The sequence below is a fragment of the Numenius arquata genome, chromosome 8 (assembly GCF_964106895.1).
Source record: "Numenius arquata chromosome 8, bNumArq3.hap1.1, whole genome shotgun sequence".
Taxonomy (NCBI): Eukaryota; Metazoa; Chordata; class Aves; order Charadriiformes; family Scolopacidae; genus Numenius; species Numenius arquata.
In genome coordinates this window covers 30,362,560-30,381,892 of record NC_133583.1, presented here as the reverse complement: position 1 = coordinate 30,381,892, position 19,333 = coordinate 30,362,560, and the positions used below count along the sequence as shown (strand labels likewise).

Below are 19,333 nucleotides of genomic sequence, written 5' to 3'. Positions count from 1 at the left end.
GTGCTCAGCAGCACACAGGGAAAGGGCCTCTTCCCATTTACAGTCTGCAACGAGCCTGCAGCTGTAGGGAGATTTGCCACCACTTCTAAGGTGGGGAAATAAAAACAGCTTTGTAAGGGGTGTGATGTGAATCACACGCTCGATGATGTAAGCAGGTCACCATCACCAGAAGAGAATTAACACAATTTTTTTTTTAACTAGAAGAAGTATTTTGTTAATTATTCTGCTGCTGGAATGCAACCAGTACTATAACTGGTTTTCTAGCAAGAATTACCCCAGACCCCACATGCAGGTTTTTTCCAGCAGACATGATAGCTTCCCTCTAGCAAAGAAGAAAACCACCCACTTGAGCGCCTTCCCTCGGTGACAGGCAATAGGTCTTGAGCTCTCTGTCCCCAGAGCTAAAAGGCCTGGGCGCTAGCTGGGGCACAAATCCCACATTACTTTCCCTCTCTTCCTGTGCCATGTTCTGCAGGGATATACTCTCTTATTTCCAGGGAGACAGTTTCAGCTTGGCTGAAACTTTGATCTCCTACTGACGCTGTGTGCAGAAGTAGAGGATGAGCACAGGGAGCTTGTGCAGGGCTGTGCTGGTGGTACACGACAGCACCACGGCTTTGCAGAAGCACCGTGCAAGGAGCTTACAGTGAAATGTGTCTCGCCCCTCTCTCAACACTAATCACCAGCTCATCAGAAAACTACTACCCTGCAAGCTTGACTGGCACAGCTCAGACCACTTTTTGGGAACACTTCACCATCCTTTTGTTCTCCACAGGTGTCCGTTTACCTGGGGCATCTCTGGCATGGGGCACCCATCACCTCCCGATGTAACACATATACACACTCCCAGACACATAACACGATGCTGCACGACTCCCCCTCCACCCCACACATGGCATCCACATACCTGGTGCAGTTCTCGGTGGAAACCTGGAATGAGAACACGGGGTTCAAACGCTACCACTTTGCCTTGCCCAGATTTCTGAAATGGCCCATCTCACCCTGCAAAAACAAGGGTCTGAACATATGTTAACAGCTAAAACCCCCAGGCCTACTCCACCACCCTGGCAAAAGCTGGTTTAACTCCTCATATGCAAAAGCCTTTGGCAAGTCCAACTTTTTCGTTCTGAAGGTGCACAACTGTCCCCCTAAGATTTGCCCACAGGCTCCCTACGCCCAGCCTCAATGCTGACAGCGTTGCTGATGCTGAAGGCAGCAGAGTCTGTTGTTTGCTCCCAAAGCGGGGAGCTGAAGCACTCCGGAAATGGGAAACCACGAGGAAAATCTCTGAAGAAAATCCCATCTGTACCTTGGAGACCCCACAAGCAGGCACTGGTGCCCAGTGACTCCATCCACAGTGAGACCCAGACCGGCTCTCCACAAAGAACCTTCCGTGTCCCTCCTGCTAACACTACCTCTATGGCAGCATAAAAACCATGTTATAAACATCACCTCCTACAGCCACAGGTTTTAAACCCTCTGTGATCTACGAAGTTCTAGAAAGTCTAGCCATGGGTGTTGTAGAAATTGTTCCTAGACCACAAACTGATGCTGGATGAGAATTTAACTAAACAAAACATAAAAATAGTTGGGGAGGAGGCTAAGATTTTTTTCAACATTTCCATGAAAGAATTAAAGCTTTAAAACAAAAAGAAGCATTTTTGGCCCATGTCCTGAAGCCATCAGAATGATTTTAGGGAAGGACAGCCAGCAGCATGCATTCACAACCCCCTCACAACCCAAAGCCTCCAGCTTACATATCGTCACCAAGCAACTAAACCCCAAGGGGTCACTGGATGCAGCACACTGACACTAGTGCTACTTAATAATCAACCTGGGAAATTTTTTGGGGGAAAAAAATAAAAATGTCCATGTTATTGAAAGTTATTTGAATAAAAATGACAGAAATTCCACATACAGACCACTGTCTCAATCAAATAACTCTTTTCTGCCCAATTAGTAGCCAGTGCTCGGTCTAAGGCTTTCTATTTTCCTTTTGCCTGGTTTACCGGAGCAACTGCTATTTGACACAGCAGCCAGAAGGGATCTGCTGCTGGTATCAGACCAGTTTCTCCTGACAGCTGCCCTGAGAAGCATCTTCGCACTGAGGTTGCTTACAGGACGCCTCAATCAAAAGGAATTTGATGTGATGGATGATATTTCTACGCACTGGTACAGCAGGCGACACAGAAGGGGTCTTGTACGCAACCCGCAGTACCTGGTGACTACAATTAGAAATAGATTGGGTTACAGTCTTTTTATATTTGCCAGATCTGGTAGCTAAAAATTGTACTGCGTGTAGCTGGCAGAGTGCTTGATAAACCATGAGCTGCGAGTATGCACTAATCCTGCTGGGGAGTATTAAATGAACTTACTTGATCAACAAAGGTAGATGGACCATCACTGTGCTCAATATAAGGAACTCTGGGAAACCTTCTATAAAAAAAAGACTCTAGCGTGCAGGCTGAGCAGACGAGCAAGAGGAAGCACAGCCGCTGCCAAGCCTGGGGGAGATTGTTAGAGGTGAATTTGTTCATAGCATTTGCTAATTCATTGGAAAGGCAATTACTCCCTGGAACAGAAGAATCAGCAAGATTTTATCTTTGAACCCAGTTCTTCTTTCCATCAGTGACAGCAGAACGTGCACCTCCACAGAGGTTACTAAAAAAATAAATAAAAAAAAGCACCTCTAGACATCAGTAAATAGCAAAAGCCTGTGTTCTAAAACCGTAAAAGAGACACTAAATACATTAGCGGTTGTTTTTGTGGCCTTCTCTCTCCAGTTCCCAGTTGTACCAGACTACAGTCTGATTTGCTGTCTTCTACTTTTTTATTTCTAGGCTTGCCAGAACATACTTGCTTTCCTACAAAACCGTTAAATGCCATGAAAAACATCACAATTTCCAAGCCTTGAGAAGGTGCTGAACCCCACCTCGACGGTTGCTTTCATAGCTCCCATAGCTTTTCTACACTTGTTTACAAAAGTTCATCCAAACCCTGCATTCGTAAGGGGTCAGGAAGGGGACCATATGGAATCACTTTAGATCCATGTTACAGCATATACAGCAAATCCACACCTGAATTCCTGCCTCGTTTTTCCCTTGCAGGGGATTTCCTCGAGGCATTCTAGTATGCAAGTCCTCGTGCTTCCTTAAAGCATCCCAATTCAAGAGGTAGGGCAGAAGCCCCGGGTTTTGGGACCAGCAGGCACAGCAGAGTGACAGAGACTCCAAAGTGATTCTGCTGGAAAAGCCCAGCAGCAGAAACGCTGCTGAGTCACGCTTTTAAAGCGCTCATTCAAACCATCGACTGACCGGCTCCCTGCAGGGTCCTTTGACGAGGCGGTACCGAGATGCCCAGAGCTGAACACAGTACACATCACTCCAGATTTGTGAACAGAAGACACCAGAAGCAAACAGCGCTACCTGACATAGCTCCCTTCGCTTTAACCACGTGCCTCATCTCCATCAGACACCCCCGCCACACCGCTCTTGTAGCAATTCCTCCAATACTAATTATACTGAATGAGAAAAAAAAAACAAAACAACAACAACAACAACAGTATTTAAAAATGGTAACCCACACTGGCCTCCCCACCATCAAACTTTACTCGGCAAGTAAGTCTTAAGCCCTTCCAAGGCTGCAAAGCTCTAGGATTCGCCAGCACGAGTTCTTAAGTCTTACTCGTATCCGCATTTTTGTCAGCAAAGATCTTTCAGAGCTACCATCTAAAAAGGTTCCTCCTATTTCCAAGACACATCATTTCACAAGCTGTAATACTTTGGTTTACAACTGGATTAAAATATAAATTAAATAAGATTAATGCTAAATGAGTTTATATTGAAACACTTTATATATGTATACATATATATGTATATACAGGTATGTGTGTGTGCACTCTCTAATGACAGCTAGAGGAAGCAAAAGTCATTTTCCAAAGGCTTCTACTCTTCCAACTAGCGTGGTCAACTTTTCCATTGCAACAATTCCCTGTGCATAAAAGCTAATGAAGCACTGGAGGGTGGTGCTGGTAAACAGCTGGGTTACACAGACGTTCAGGAACAGAAAGACAATAAATTATAAGAAGCAGTAGTAACTTGTTCACAGTTGGGATGAGGATAATGTTACAGGAAACCTGAATTTTCTACAGTCCCTAGGAATAAAAAGTCAAAGGTTACTGAAGATTACAGTTGGATATAGTGTAGTTAATCCTAAAAGCAAAGATCGGATCCGACACAAAGAAATGGTAGAAACCACATGAAATTTTTCCCAGCAGATTAAACTCCGGTACCATCAGATTCAGCGGGAAGATTTCTGATACCTCCACAGGGACCAGAATTCAGCCCGGTGATGCTTCGATCGCTGCCTCCATCTCAGCAACGGTCATTTTCACAAGTAGGGAGATTCCTTGAAGCCAACTCAATCCTACGTCCAAAAGAAAATGCTCCCAGTCCTTTCTTGATTCTACTTCTAACTATCATCCCAAACACCACATTCAATCTCTCCTAGTCCCAGCCTCTGTGTTTTCCTATGTTTCAAAAAGAAAGCCTTTTGGCAATAAACCAAGGCAGATGGAAATATTTTAGAGATGGAAGGACTCTTCAGATAATTTTATAACCTACTTGAGTGGGTTCCAGATTAGCAATAACCTAAGTTTCTACTAAGACTAACTGCAGCAAAACTTTGGTCTGCTGCATTTTATTTAAAATAATAAAAAAAAAACCAACAAAACACCCAACAAATCTGCTCCAAATCTACTCTATTCCAAAATGTTCTGGTAGACATTAGTTTCAAGCAGCAGCCAGTAGTGTTTGCATAGTTCTAGCTTTTATTTGGTTACAAATATATATATATATATGTATAAATGTACATACATATATATGTATGTATTTTGTATTAAAATATCCTTTGAATGACAATGATTAAAATAAAGATACTTAGCTCCTCTTTAGGACCTTCCACTGAAGACATCAAAGCTCTGTGCATGGATCTCACCTTGTGGCAGGAGTAATGCTCATCTCTGAGAATCTCATTATTGCCAGACGAGGCTACACTGGCGGTCAGCGGCAGCTCCCAAAAGACCCCAGACTTTCAGACTGCAGTCCTGGCTATGGGCTCAGCTCCCAGGGGAAACTCGGAGCCCAAACCCTGACAAAAATTAGAAGTTTCCTGAATTACAGCTCCTTGACTTCTCCCATCCCCAAAATACTTCCGCTAGAGCAAGAACAGCATTTGGTGTTCGCTAATCTGCAGAAACACTTGGATGATGGTATGGCTAAATTGGCAAGTGTGTCACAGCTCAAAGAGGAGAATTTTATAAATTTAAAATAATACATTTAAGGGGTGCTAATTCTTATTGGTTTTAAAGATTCATGACTTGATCTACCTCACAAGCTACCTTCCACCTAAATAAACTGCACCTTTCCAGCTGTCTTTCTATTTATACGTTGGGTTCTGCAGGAGTGATGAAATCAGCAGCAAATAAAAGCTACAACTCTGCTCTTGGAAATGCATCATTAGGGTTGAATCACCCGAAGGCGGCAGAAGGACTCTGCTCAAAGACCGGACCGCTTAGAATCATTTACCGAACTGGGCATCACACTTTTAAGTGAAATTACTACTGCAGAGAGGTGTGGGAGGGCCTGCCCTGGAAAACAAAGTCACCTAGCTGTCACAAAACAAGAGTAAGACAACCAGGGAGATCTGTCCTGTCAATTCATTTCAACCTTAATCTCACAGAGGGCTGAAATCCTGGCTCTGAGCCCCCCCCCACCAAGCCTGCCCCGCTATGCTTTTCAGCAAGAGTGCAGTTTGTTCCAAATGCAATTCCAGCTCTGAATAGCTGTCAGATGGTAATAAGAATCAGCTGCTACCGACCTCGGCTGGATTTAAAACAGCAGAAGAGACACAAAATGCTTTCTATTCATTCTGCCTTTCTGCCACTCAAACTTCTAAAAGTTAAATTATGCAGCTCACAGCTTGAAAATATTGTACAGAAGATGTAGGTAAGTCAAAGGACTGAACCTGATGGCTGGACAATGCTGGGAAGACAAGTGAGGAGCCATCTGCATCAGCTGCTCTGACTCTTACCAGGCTGATACCCCTGGATCTTATTAGGCAGCTCTTATTAAGCGGCTCTAAGTGTGTTCTCAGCCTTCTGTTATAAATTCACATTTCATAAAGCCTCCTCATTCATCCCTCTCTACCTAGCTGCTGGAAATAAGAAGCACGGTTTGGTTTCACGTGCTCCCATTGCAAGAGAGCAAAAAGACCTTCTGCTTTTTCCCTTTCCCAGCTTCACATCGGTCATCCTCTAGAGAGGAAGAGGTTTAGCTTTTCCCCAAAGCAGCAGCACAGTATTAACATAATTCTTGTTATTTTCACAGCTATTCACAGGGAACCTGGCAGCAGCAGAGAATGGCCACGGCAACCGTCACATCACTCTGCTGTGACTTGGCACCGGGGCTTTCTGCAGGCTCAAGGAGAAAACTGCAACACTTCACATTTGGAAGGTTTCTCTGCTGCAGCAAAGAACTGTGTTCCCCTTCCGAGAAAGAGAACTGCAGAAACAGAGTGTATTTCCCCTGTTGCCTGAGGCAAGCAAACAAATGGGTTAGTAAGCCCTAACTCTGAAGCGGACAGAAATGTTACGTACAGAGGTATTAAAATACAACAGAGTTCTCTTCACATCCTCCTTAAATCACAGTTGAAATCACAGTTTTGGCAGAGGGGGAAAAGCTGCAGCTAGACGTGGAAATGCAAAGCCGTGCCTCGACCCATCACAGAAGCATCTGCACTTGGCAAGTTGGCATCTGATTCTCCACAGCTTCGGTGCAACCATAGAGCTACACGGTTTGCCAACGGAGAGGCAATGAAAGATGGTATCATTCTGATATGGGAAGCAGCTCCAAGTAGCTACACCGCTGCTTGAAAATTAACATGAGGTTTTTCCATACCATATACGACCTTTTTTCTTGAACCTTGGCCTTATCTGCACTGAGGAAGTCAACTACTGAAAGAAAAGTTTAATAAACGATTCCTCTGAACGGGTTCCGTCTTCTAGTACGGATAGGCCTACACTGCTTTCAGCGCTGTTCAAGAAAACATTAGAGACACCGTGATTCTCACACATACATACACATACACATCCATTAAATGTACAGAAATAATATTAAAATGATTCCCACTACCATACCTTATACTGACTCTAGCTACAAGCTATAAACTTCACCTCAGTGAGGCCCGGGCAAGAATATTGGCTCTTTTGCATGCAATCAGAAATGAGAGTTTATACAGTGGCAACCTCTGCACCAAAAAAAAAAAACCAAAAAAACCCAAAAAAACAACAAATCCAACACAAAAGAGGAAAAAATAAAAACCTTTCACAAGCTTCGTTTTCAGATTAGCCTAGTATGATATGAAGGAACAATTTCATGGTTTTCACCAGGCCAATTGAAAGTACTGAATCAGCAAAACAGGACGCACTGCTGGCACCCTGGGCTGTCAAGATGCTCCTCCGTTCACAGTATCGATACAGTAAAACAAAAACCTGCTCAGGAAACTCACAGCTATGTCATACGGATAAAGGCATTCACCATTTTATGTCAGCCCTTCATCACTACGCTTTGATGGATCGGTTGCCATCTGTTTCAGAAAAATGTTGCTTGTATAGCAGTTACTGCACCTTCACCCTTCTCTTCACAGCAAGCTTAGCAGGGAAACTTTCCCACTATATTTATATATAATATATGTATATAAATAATTTTATGTTTTTATAGTTTGGTAGTATTCTTTTAAAAGTTCTATTTTAAAACACTTAAAAATCTTTTAAGCAACTAAAAGTAACTTTTGATGCTCTCTAGTGTGAACAGGATAGGATTTCAAAGTTTTTAACTTTTTTCTCTTTGATTTTTGGTAACTTCAAAAGCTATGACTAAAGCAGCATACTCTGCACATCTCCACTCCTCCCCGCACCTTGATTGCAACGAAACCTACCTTAGCCACCCTCTTATCTCTCATCTTCTGCGACCGCTCTCTGGCAACCTTACTGTTTTGGTACAATCCCGTTTGACCTTCGACAGGAAAACCAATGGGGCTGGTCCCTCGGGTGGCCGCTTAGAAAATCATTCACTGTGTGACGATGCACTTGACAGGAGAGGAGGAAGAAGGGACAGAAGGAAAATGGAGGTGAAATATCAGTTTTCCTGTTTGAAATGGTCAGTGAAATTGTACTTTGCAGGCGCCCGGCTCGGAACACCTGCAAAGGTTCTTCTCTTAGGAGCACATCCCTGTTACATGTGATCCTGGCACCAAGTCCTTCCGTTCCCCACACACAAAAAAACCACATTAGAGCCACGTCTGCTTTTTGGGAGAGAAATGGGAGGAACAGTGAGACTCCTCATTTATAAAAGAGAAAAACACATAAAGCGAGGCAGGAATACATCACCCTTCTCCAAATTCTTCCCTCTAAAGAAGCAGGAAATGATCCCGAGTCCCAATTTGCAGGTGGGCAAAGCAAGGGCTGGACGTGTTTCTGTGTGTTCAAAATTGTGCAGTCCGGCTGCGGGGCAAGCTTTATTTTCACTCGGTAAGTCTCAAGCCCACGCTCTAACCGCTCACCCAGCTTGCTTTGCCAAAGCAGGATGAAGCGTATTCCTTTTTCAGTGTCTCATTGTTCCTCCCATAACCCTAAGGATCAGAACTTCATCATTCCTTATTGTACACGTTATACATCCTCAAGTGAACTCCTTCAACCAAACGTCCTCTCCCGAACCCAATCTGCGCAACCTGTCGTTCATTTTCCCCCTCCGTCATGAACAACTTGGCATCAGAACCAGAGAAAACTCTTAAAGTATTGCATATTTTTTTAAAAGACTTCTTCAAAAGATGTCAAGATATTTGCACTTATCTACCTGTCCCATGCTTTTCCGCTTATGAAACACGTAAGCACGTGCAAACACCTACAATACACAATGCAGGCATGTCTCTCCAGGTTTGCTTAACTTGCTCTAAACATCAGAGCTGCTTAGAATACAAAAGTTTAAGTCCATGCGAGGGAACAGAGTTGTGATTGCTCTAGGAACCATTCACTTTTAAGTTTCCTGAACCGTTACAAGGAAATAAAGTAGGGTTTTCTTTTCTTTTTGCATTTCATTGATAAAAAAGTTATCAAACTAGTTTGTAGAAACACGTTTAAAAGCAACCACCCATGATTGCTTGGCTGGGACAACAGTATTTCAGTGTACCATATTGCTGTTATAAAAGATCAAGTGCGTGTCGAGGGGGGAGGAGGGGTGAAGGACGACTTTGGTAGCCAGCCTCTAACTCCGCAATTCAGCCCGTCCAGAAAAGCTCTTCCTAATGCTCGGCAACACCTGAAGCACGGCAGCGCACCGGTCAGGACATCAGAATGCTCTGAACTCTCCAGATCAGCAACAGCAAAGGACAACCTCCTCCAAAAGACCCCTCCAGCCCTTCTCCCAACGCATCAGTCTCATGCAAACCTCACAGCTGCTAAATTTCACTTTCAGTAGCTGAAGCGTTTCAAATTTTGCTGACTTCTAGAATACCGCTTTATAGCCGAGCCAGCTTTTAACAAGGGGCGTTGAGGCCGCACGCCTGGAATGGGCAAGCCAAAAGCCCTAAAATAATAGTTTAAGTAAAAAGGTAAAAAGAGACACACCAAAAATAAGACAGGGATAAACACACTCGGGCAAGGCAGGTTCCACCAGGACAGTCTTTTTTTAACGTGGCAACTGCCTGGGGAATGGAGGAAGGCAACGGCACTTTGCTCCTGCTTTCCCCTTGAGCTGGACCAGCAGATATGGTGAGGAGCAGCCCCGCATGCAAGGCTCACCGGGTCTGCACGGCTGACGGCCAGTGGGACCTAGCTGCTGGGCCAAAACGCTGTCGAGAAATACAAACGACTGCTCGTCCCAGATCACTACGGAACATTAAAAAAATTTAAAATCCTGTCGATCCCTGAATAAGAAGTTGATTGACGCAGTTGTTTTCGTTTTTCTCCAAGAGGAGGAGGAATAAGGGAGAAAAACTTTTAACACTCTACGTGTGTGTGTGTTGGGGGGGCGGGTTGAGAGAGAGAGAGAGAGAGAGAGAAAGATTTTGCAATTTTGGCAACATCTTGGGAGCTTCTGTCTGTCCAGTGGTGGCATTGCACTAATTACAGTACCAGCCTGCCAGGTTGGTGCTGACTCTTTAGAGCCAAAAATGGGAAGACGGTCCTTTCTCCCCAGACTCTGCAGCCGTGTTTCAATCTGGCCCAGTCGTGGACACAGATCCCTGTGCCGTCTCCCCCACGGCGACAGCCTCCTCCTGTGGAGGAGATTCTTCCTCTGCCTGCCCCCGAGATGTGACGGTGGTCTCAGGGGAGATGCTGTGAGGCCCCTCCAGAGGCATACAGCCAGGGTGGTTCTTGCGAAAGTGCTGGTTGAGGATGGCCTGGAAAGGGAAGCTTTTGCCGCAGACGTGGCAATGAAAAGGCTTGTTGCCTGTGTGCTTGCGGATATGATACTCCAGCTGATCCTTGCGGGTGTACTTCTTCCCACACATGCGGCAGACAAAAGGCGTGATGCCCATGTGGAGACGCATGTGCCGGTCCAGGCTGCCTTTCTGGTTGAAGGATTTGGCGCAGTAAATACATGTGAGCCGTGGGTTGTACCGGAACCAGCGCTCTGAAACCTCCTGCTCCCGGAGATATTCCACGTAACCGCTCACTCCAAGCATGGCCGATTCCTCCCCCTGCAAAGGAAGCAACAGAGATTTAAATAACAAGCAGCCTAAAACAAACTGCAGGAAAGAAGATCAGGCCCCAGTCCAGCCAGTAAAGCACTGAAGTACGTGCCAAACCTTGAAATCAGCAGCACTAACATCTTCAACCTCAAGCACACATTTAAGTGCTTAACTGGAGCCTTGGGGCTGAAGACAAATGAGCAATCAATTAGAAACCTCTGCTATGGCGGCCCCTTCTGCCAAGTCATTTGCTAGATCTGGGGAAGAAAAGACAGCCCTTGTCAGGAGGGCGCTTAGCCACTGATTGAGCTCTGGACCAAACGTGTCAATACATGTTACATTTTAAAAAACTTGGGCCAGTTTGATTAAAATACTGCATATCACGCTCTCTTTACTTACTAAAGGTTAAAAAAAGAAGGCAATTGATGAGCTTGCAGTAAAACGAAGATGGAATAAACTACAAATCATACGTGAAACTCTTCAGGTGTCAATTTACACGGGTATTTATTCAGGTGTCATTCAGGATTCATTTTATAATGAATCACGTTTGCCTAAATGGCTGTGTAATCCACCCCAGTCCTGTGGCGTTGCAGGGGAGGATCTGCAGCACAGAGAGCTGGCACGCCTGACCCAAATCACACAGCAAGGACTAAGCTGGCTCCTCATTATTTTCTGAAGCCAGAAAGACAAACAGCCAAGGGTAACCCTGAATTGCAAGCTCGGGCTCTAGGACAGCCACTTCTGGCTATCATATTCCGAATGAGCACAAACGGCCAGCTTCCGTGCGGGAGAATGCAGTATTTGCACTCCCAGCTCTTACGCTGTTTCCCGACAATGCTAAACGCGGACAAGCAAACAGTGCAACAGCAAGGGGGCCTCTCCTTCAGCAACCAGGGCTGTGCATGCACAAGCAGCAGCGTAACTGTGCCAGGTCCTGTTGAATCCGACTGTACAGGCAGTGGTAAGCTGCTCAGGACTAAAGGAGATGCACAAAGCTATGGTACTTTCTTTCCACTCTACCGCTGCCGCTGGGCAGGGGAAAGGGACAGACTATCTTTAGCATCGACACAGCAATACCAGAAGACCGGAAGGTGATACTTCCCATGTAGGTGGTAGCCTGCGGTTTTATGTTTGAGGCCATCTCACAATGGAGAAATAATAGCAGCTTTTCTGTCCATAGAGCTAAAATTGCTTTGTATGTTACGTTTGCCCTGGAGGATTAGTTTGACCTAAAATTTTCTAGATGTATTCTGAGGACACAAAACAAAACTTTGGCAAAACAGGAACAAAAAGGTATATTTCATTTTATGGATGTGTATTACAAAGTCAGCAGACAGCAATCATGATTTTTTTTTCCCCTTGCTTCACTTGGTCTTACTCAAGGGCAAAGCTGCCTGGTAACTCCTCACCTGCCTCCAGCAAAGTCATCTGATTACTAACTGACACATGACTTATCTGCCAAGTACACAGGAGTCATTCTACACAGCGTTGGGTGATACGCTTGCACTACAGTGGTGCTGTGACACTGACTGGATGCAACAAAAAAATTAGATCAAAATGATTAGGCACAGGTATTACCACCGAGTCCTACTTTGCTGCACCCTATAGCCCGTTGCCCTCCTGCATTTCTGCATGTCTCTCCCTCCTACCCCAAAACTGTGCCTGTACCCGAAGAAAATGGAGAATTCAGAGCTACTTTTTGTTGCAAATTCTGCTGTGCAACACAGTTCCCTGGGGACGAGACAGAGACCTCTGTACAAATCCACAGTCCTTTGACACTCCACCCTAAAGGTTTACTGGTGTAGTGCTTGGAGGGCTTTTTGGAATGGTTTTGATCCTAGCATGGAAAAGTTCAGCTGTTGTCACCCCTCAGTCTTCCACAGAAGCCAACTAACACCTCCTCCCTCAGCTCAGATATTTGCTGTCAGTGTTTTAGGGCAGAGCCAACTCTGCAGGCAAATGGGGTTTCTCCTCAGGAGTTGGTGGCCTGCCCAGAACGAGGGTTGGTATCTATGCCCTCAGACAACAAGAGAAAATCCTCATGTTTTCCAGGTATCTGGCTGAAATCCCAAACAAAAGCCAAAATCAGTTTTAAATCATATACCGACAGCATACATTGTCAGTGTGAGCAACTAAACCCTTTGCAGCAGTAAAAGGTCCTTGTTTCACAAAAAGCATTGCTTGCAAATATAAAATATTATATTCATCACAACACAGTCCCCTTCACCTTCAATGCCAACATTTACTTGCAAACTTCTTGATCTGCCTACCTGGGAACTGGGCTGCTTGGGCTCATCCATCCGCCCGGGAGACTCGCTTTTTGATCTGTACCGCTCAGTCACAGCAACCATGCTGCCAGAAGGGCTAAATCTGTGGGGTAGGGGAAGAGTGTAAACGGAGTTTTTAATGGGCATCAGGTCACTACGGTGTTTAGAACAACGGGTGAGCAATAGAGGCACCTGTATAGCATCTTTTCATCCTCACCAGCTAATACGCAGGAGGCGGAATAGCACAAGTATAAAGGAAAAACCAAGTCATACTGGTCTGTGGTTTCAGTCTTAACATCTGAAAAATAAAACTGAGTCACTTGGCTTCCAGCTTAGTAACAGAGAGCGTTTCGGTTGCCATCACAAGTAAACCGATATGGGCCCAGTGACTCAGGAACTGCACAATGGAAGAAACCGTTTCTCTAAGGGCACCTCTCATTCACTACCCTCGCCCTCCTCCCCCTTTTCTAAGTGTGAAACAAAAGTGATGTGGTGGATTCCAGGTAGGAAACAGTGGATATTTAGTGCAGTGCAAAAAGAGATGCTCGAGACCAGCTCATCCGCGGAAAAGAGTTAAGGAATAAGAAGAGGATCGCTCTTCCAAGGGCCAGCTCAAGATCATTCCCACACATTGATTAAGCGACAAGTGACAGAATATCCACTGCTTCCAGGTAGCTGTTCCCCCATGGGACCAGAGGTATTGAGCTAGAAGAGAAGAGAGGCAGATGTGAAGGGAAACCCCACAAATACAAACCCCCAAACACAACACATCTGCCCTTTATCAGATCCATTCTTTGGTCTGAGCTAAGGGTAATAAAACAAATGCTGGAGTGGAAGCGAAGCAGATGGATCGAGAATCAAAACACAGCAGATGTCACCACCTATTTTCAATTAAGGTTTCCTGCTCTTTCATATAAATCAAAACAACAGTGGAGGCTGATGGGCTCCCCACTTCAACTGCTTCAGAAGATGTAAGCCCACAACCCACTGCTGTCCTGGACCACCAGTGAGAAAATTTCCTCTTGCCCTACAGCTGGTGACCCGGTTGTTTCTCAGACAGATCCACTCCCAGATTTTCAGGCCAGAAGGCATCCTTGCAATGACACTTTGCGTAACACATATTGTACGTGACCTCATTAATTCCGACGCTGAGCGCAGTATTTACGGAGGCTGAACTGAACATAATTCCCACCTCAATTGAAACACCGAGAGGTACAGAATCCAAACTATGCACCTCTAGGTGCTAATTAATTTCTCAAGCTAGCCTGTATCTGGAGATCCTGGTCTTATTGCTACCCAGCCAAAATACTATAACTCAAACCGGATACATTTCCTAACACCAGGAAAAAACTTCCTTCAGTGCTTATGCTTAAGGTGGCCACAGGAAATAGAAGGGCGAAATGTTCCAAAGCGACCAACCCAGCCAAGTGAAAATCTTGCACAATCTCCTCTTACTGAGCCAAGGTCAGTAATTAAGTTAAAGAAAACTCACCTGTCAATCTCACTGCTGGTTGGCCTGACCACTTTGGCCCCAGAGGACCCTAACGTGTAAGCCTCTTGGCCCATCGATCCGTGGCCTGTGGTGTCAATCACCATAGCAGTGACCTCCTCAGCGCTGCTCCCATCTTCTCCTGACGGCTGATGATCTGCCCCAAGCCACTCTTCCAGGTTCTCTGTTTTAATGCGTACTCCTCCCAGCACCCGGACGTCATCGTCGTTCCGTCCCCCACGGTCTCCCATTCCCGTCTCAACGTACCACTGTCCCGCTCTGTTAATCCGTAGTATGGGCTCCCTGCTTTCCACGTCTGAACTCTGCTCAATTATCTGGGGGCTGGTGGACTCCTCAGGTGGGCTGAGCTCCCGAATGTCCAGCACTGTGCTAACCTGGCCCAGGCGACTCCCCTTTGGGGTGTTGTGACGCGGGCTCAGAGAACGGTTTAAATTTGGCGTCACCCGGTGAGACTCTGGTGGTCTCTCCTGATGCTTTGTCCTGGTCTGGCTCAATTCTGCTTCCACCTCTGCCACGTTAATTTTGAAATGAATTCCCTCGAGAATCTGCGTGCATTTGTCTATGATGTGCTGCATCTGCAAGAAACTGGCGGCCGTTAGGTAACTGATGATGTCAGCCAGCTGCAGACATATCCTACCGGTGTAACAAAAGGAAAGGAGCTGCTCGAAAACAGAAGGGTTCTTGATGACAGAAATGGAAACGGTGCTCATTTCATTCAAGGACATGTGGTCGCGGAAGTAGGGTGAGCTGGCAGCCAGCACCACCTTGTGAGCACGGAAAGCCTGCCCCTGGACGTTGACCACGATGTCACACAGGCGACCCTGCATGCGTAACTGATTCAGGTGGCTCAGGACAGAGTTACTGAAGTCAGGAATCTCCAGCTGAATGTTCCCACTCTTCTCCATGGCTGTCCCAGTTGCAGGTGCACGACCCTACTGGAAAGGCGGTAAAAAATACCAACATTAACAGAGCTACTCTATCATCTGCATTTAAAAAATTTTTCACCTATTTTCATGCGATTTGAAATACTGGGATTTTTAGAGAAATCTCTCACCATTTAATTTACAAGCACCTCGCAGCAGTCCTCTGATCTTTATGTACTGTACACCACCTTTCACAAGAGTTATGTTAAACCAGTCCCCGATAGATCCCCATTCCCTGTGGCTTAAGTGCTTGAAACAGTTCGTTCTGTCAGCCTCAATGAAAGCACATTTGCATTGCACAAAGAACATTAAAAATGGTCCAGGTACTAAAAATAGGCAACTGATTGCATAATGGATCAAAATACTTAGCACTTGTACCTTCTAAGCACTTTGAAAAGGGAAAGTAATATTGCTATCCCTCCTCCATAGAACAGGAATCGGGAAGGAGACACAGGGAGACAAAACCCTCTTGGGAGACTTTTCAAAAGCTGACCAGCACACATTTGACCTCAAGGCATCTTAAGTACACCGTTAAACCCAAGTTATTAATATGTGGCGTTTCTGACCCATGGCAGAAAATATATAACACGCCGGTGAAAGGAAAAGAACAGAATCCAGCTTATCAGACCATCCACTGGGCACAAGTGACTCCCTGGCAAAAGAAGCTGACGTCTGTGTAGTTTGAGATATTGCATGCAGCAAAATATAACTTAAGAACAATGGGGATTAACAAACTAGCTCTCCTAGTCTTCCTTCCAGAATTCATTTTTCTATGATCACCACGTTTCATTTTGGCAAAGTTTGAAAAGGAGCCCTGACCATATATGGTAAAAATTCAGAATGATCCAAAATTAGATGTAAACTTGCCCAAAACGAAAAAAAAAAAAAAAGGAAAGTAAATATGTTCATTAAAGACTATAACAGCTTCCAAACTGGATGGCATCTGAAGTGTCAATTAAGCAGAGTGCTGCAGATATCAAAACAATTTCAGGCAGGCTGGGAATACCAAGGCTCACAGTGCCTGCTCCAAGAAATCCCAGAATTGAAGGGACTAGCACACAGTAAAGCATGTGTGCCTTTGAAGGACTTTTTTTTTTTTTTTTTAATTTATGAAGGTTGCAGGATAGCGCATGTTCGGATACCAAAGCAGACTTTGTGCAAACTTGGCAAAATATGTTACTAAACCTGAAGCTGCAGGACAGCCTGTCAATCTTGTGTAGTCGTGCAAAGGGATTACTAAATGGCTGGGTGGCTGCGTGTCTCCAGGGAAGGTGAGATCAGGGGTGCACAAAACTTCACGAGGGGCAGCTTAACAGCAACACCTCTGAAGGCTTCTTCTCCCCTTCCCCTATTTTTAGAAGAAAGCAATAAAACCCACAAAAACCAAGGAAGCAACTACAGCACACAGGTCCACATCAACACAATGTTAACAGCAGAACTTCAAATGCACAAAACACGGTGAGATAAGAAATCCAACGTCTTACCTGTAGCGTTATGAGTAACATGCAAAGGGGAGGAAATGGGGCTGGTATCTTGTTGTTTGACTTTTTTGTTCTGATGAAGTAAGAAGGCCTGAAAACTTTTTGCCCCCTTCCCCTTTAGAAAGAAAAAAAGAAAAGAAAGAAAAAAAAAATGTATCACGGAGGAACTGGGTTCTCCCGAGCACAATCAAGAATGTCAAGCTTTGTCATTCTTTGTTTTGCTGGAGCATACAGCAGCAGGATTAGCTAACTATTACATGATGTCCCACCCCAAACCACAGAGAAGCACTGAATCTTATCAAATTGATTTTTCCTCACTGTCTATTCAGTGCTTATATTGTACCGATGGTCATTAAAATAAAAAATGGAAGTGCAAATAGCCTGAATAAGTCATTTTCTCTCTTACAGGGCAGGTACATCTAGCACTAACCCTGCAGCATTTAAGCACATGCAGGGTTTTTCTCACTTACACCATTAGGAACACTCACGCAGCCGAAATCACATTGAGTATGTGCAAACGTTTACAGGACTGGGGAGCCTCTAATCTCATAATCTTCCCAAACCACCAGTTTCTAAAGTGATAAACCCCAAAGCATTCTCTTAAGGAGGGCAACCAAAGGAAGGCAAGCAAAGGAAAGGGGGGGCAGGCATCCTTTGTGAGGTGGAACACCCCTGCCGAGGCAGCAAGCACCCAGGTGGGCTCACACAGGGAGGCCAGTCTGGGGCAGAGGCCGACCGTTCATTTCTCGGGGGGGGGGGGGTGGGTTTACAACTGGGGATGTAGAGAGAGAGAAGGGGGAAAAAGAATACTCAGACACTAACTGCTGAGCGTGGCTGTATACAGCCCCGGTCACAAGTCAGCTGCTCCCAGGAGAGCCCAAAAAACTATTTGCAAGCTTTTGCTCCAATGGCAGGGAAAAGTCCGTCTGCTGCTGACGGCAGGAGGAAAGGACCCATGTTGCTTCGTTACCTCAGTATCGAGGAAGCGGCATTTTATGATACGCTTTGGGGACAACCTCAGTCAGAGACTAGGGAAGGAGAATCTGTCTTTTTGGTTCAAACTGCTCTTGTCAGAAGATGATTTCTGTCCTCCCGGGTAGGGGGTCTATCGTAACCTTACGCACCTCAGCCGGCAGCGCAATGACATCTCAATTTTTGTCTCTCCCAGTGCCGGACTGCAAGTTCATCGGCTCAGCCTTTACCTGCAGGATGAACGGGATCTCCTGCTGAGCAACGCTCTTCACAGAGAACATACTGAGAAACGTAGCTATTTTTATTACAACTTAAAGGGTCACCAGCTGAGGCTTGGACTTGCTTATCTCAGAAAATGCCTTTCACCTTGTGAGGCAAGTGCAACTACTGAGACCTGGAGAGATTCTTGACCCATCCAGCCCCTGTAAAAAGCTGGGACACGCTGCAGCAAAACGATGCTCACCCTGAATATATCCTTTGTCAGAAAACTGTCAAGCCGGGGAGCTGTATAAAGGAGGTGGAAGTCAAAGGTCTCGGTTTTGGGGGCTAAGATTTGCTACGACCGGTCAACCCGACTACTTTCAAATTACGATGGGACCTTACTAAAGATAAAACCAGCATTACATCTAACTTGAGATGAGAGACGCTGCCTTTCTCATCCTGACCCGCCTCAGCCAAACCAGCAAATTTAACAGTGCTCGTTTGTTTCCCCACTAAATGACTCGTAACCCAGGAGTCCGGGCCTTCGCTCCCGGCGGGCGGCGACTGCGGTTAATTTTTAGCCCTGACAGCTGCGCAGAGGCCCCTCAAGACCCGAACCCGGGGGTGCGCGGAGGCAGGGAACCGAAACCCACCCTCCCCTCACCCCTCGGGGCCAAATCAACCCCCCGCCGTCCCGCCCGTGGGGCTGACAAGGCGCCGCCCCCCCCCCGCCCCCTCCCGCGGGGGACAGCGCCGGCCGGAGGGACGCGACGGGACGAGCCCGGGGGGACCCCCAGGGTTGGGCCCCAACCGGCGGAGGCCCCACGGCCCTGAGGGGAGGGGGGGGGGGGGGGGGGGGGGGGGGAAGCGGCGGCGGGGCGCGGCCGCGCTCCCCGGCCCCCCTGCGCCGGCCCCCGCGGGCGTGACGGCGCCTCACGGGCGGGGCGGGCCCGGGCCTCCCCCCGCCCCACCCCACCCCGCCCCGCCCCGCCCCGCCCGGCCCCGCCCTGCCCGGCCCGCCGAGCCCGCGTCGCGCCGGTACCGACCTGGCGGGGGTGGGAAGGGCCCGCAGCGCCGTCCCGGAAGCGAAACCCCCCCCGAGCGGGCCGCACCCCGGAAGAAAATTCCCGCCCGTGAGGCCGCGGCGCGCATCGCTCCCCCTCGCGACGCGGCCCCCCCCCCTCGCCACGCCCCGGCACACCACGCCCACACGTGACGCCGAGAGGGGAG

General features: G+C 46.6%; 1 protein-coding gene across 2 annotated transcripts; it reads right to left on the bottom strand.

Annotated features, from left to right (window-relative positions):
• Window positions 1-7,781: 7,781 nt before the first annotated feature.
• ZBTB37 (zinc finger and BTB domain containing 37) lies at window positions 7,782-19,273 on the bottom strand. Of its 2 annotated transcripts, XM_074152313.1 has the most exons (5): window positions 19,150-19,273; window positions 16,934-17,045; window positions 14,509-15,461; window positions 13,020-13,119; window positions 7,782-10,758 (listed from the first exon to the last, which is right to left on the bottom strand). In XM_074152313.1, the coding sequence occupies exons 3-5, from the start codon at window positions 15,429-15,431 to the stop codon at window positions 10,270-10,272; spliced, it is 1,512 nt and encodes a 503-aa protein (XP_074008414.1). In that variant the 5' UTR covers window positions 15,432-15,461; window positions 16,934-17,045; window positions 19,150-19,273; the 3' UTR covers window positions 7,782-10,269. The 2 variants fall into 2 exon arrangements, with proteins under 2 accessions (XP_074008414.1, XP_074008413.1); XM_074152312.1 differs by lacking the exon at window positions 19,150-19,273 and having other exon boundaries at window positions 7,914-10,758; window positions 14,509-15,458; window positions 16,934-16,954.
• Between the last annotated feature and the right edge of the window lie 60 nt (window positions 19,274-19,333).

Excerpts from the sequence above, each read along its gene's own strand:
- ZBTB37 (XM_074152312.1), bottom strand. The coding sequence starts at position 16,954 with ATGTTACTCATAACGCTACAG. Across the intron at positions 15,459-16,933 it reads TGTTACTCATAACGCTACAG|GGTCGTGCACCTGCAACTGG; the intron begins GTAAGACGTTGG and ends CCTTTCCAGTAG. Across the intron at positions 10,759-13,019 it reads CCAAGCAGCCCAGTTCCCAG|GGGGAGGAATCGGCCATGCT; the intron begins GTAGGCAGATCA and ends CTTCCTTTGCAG.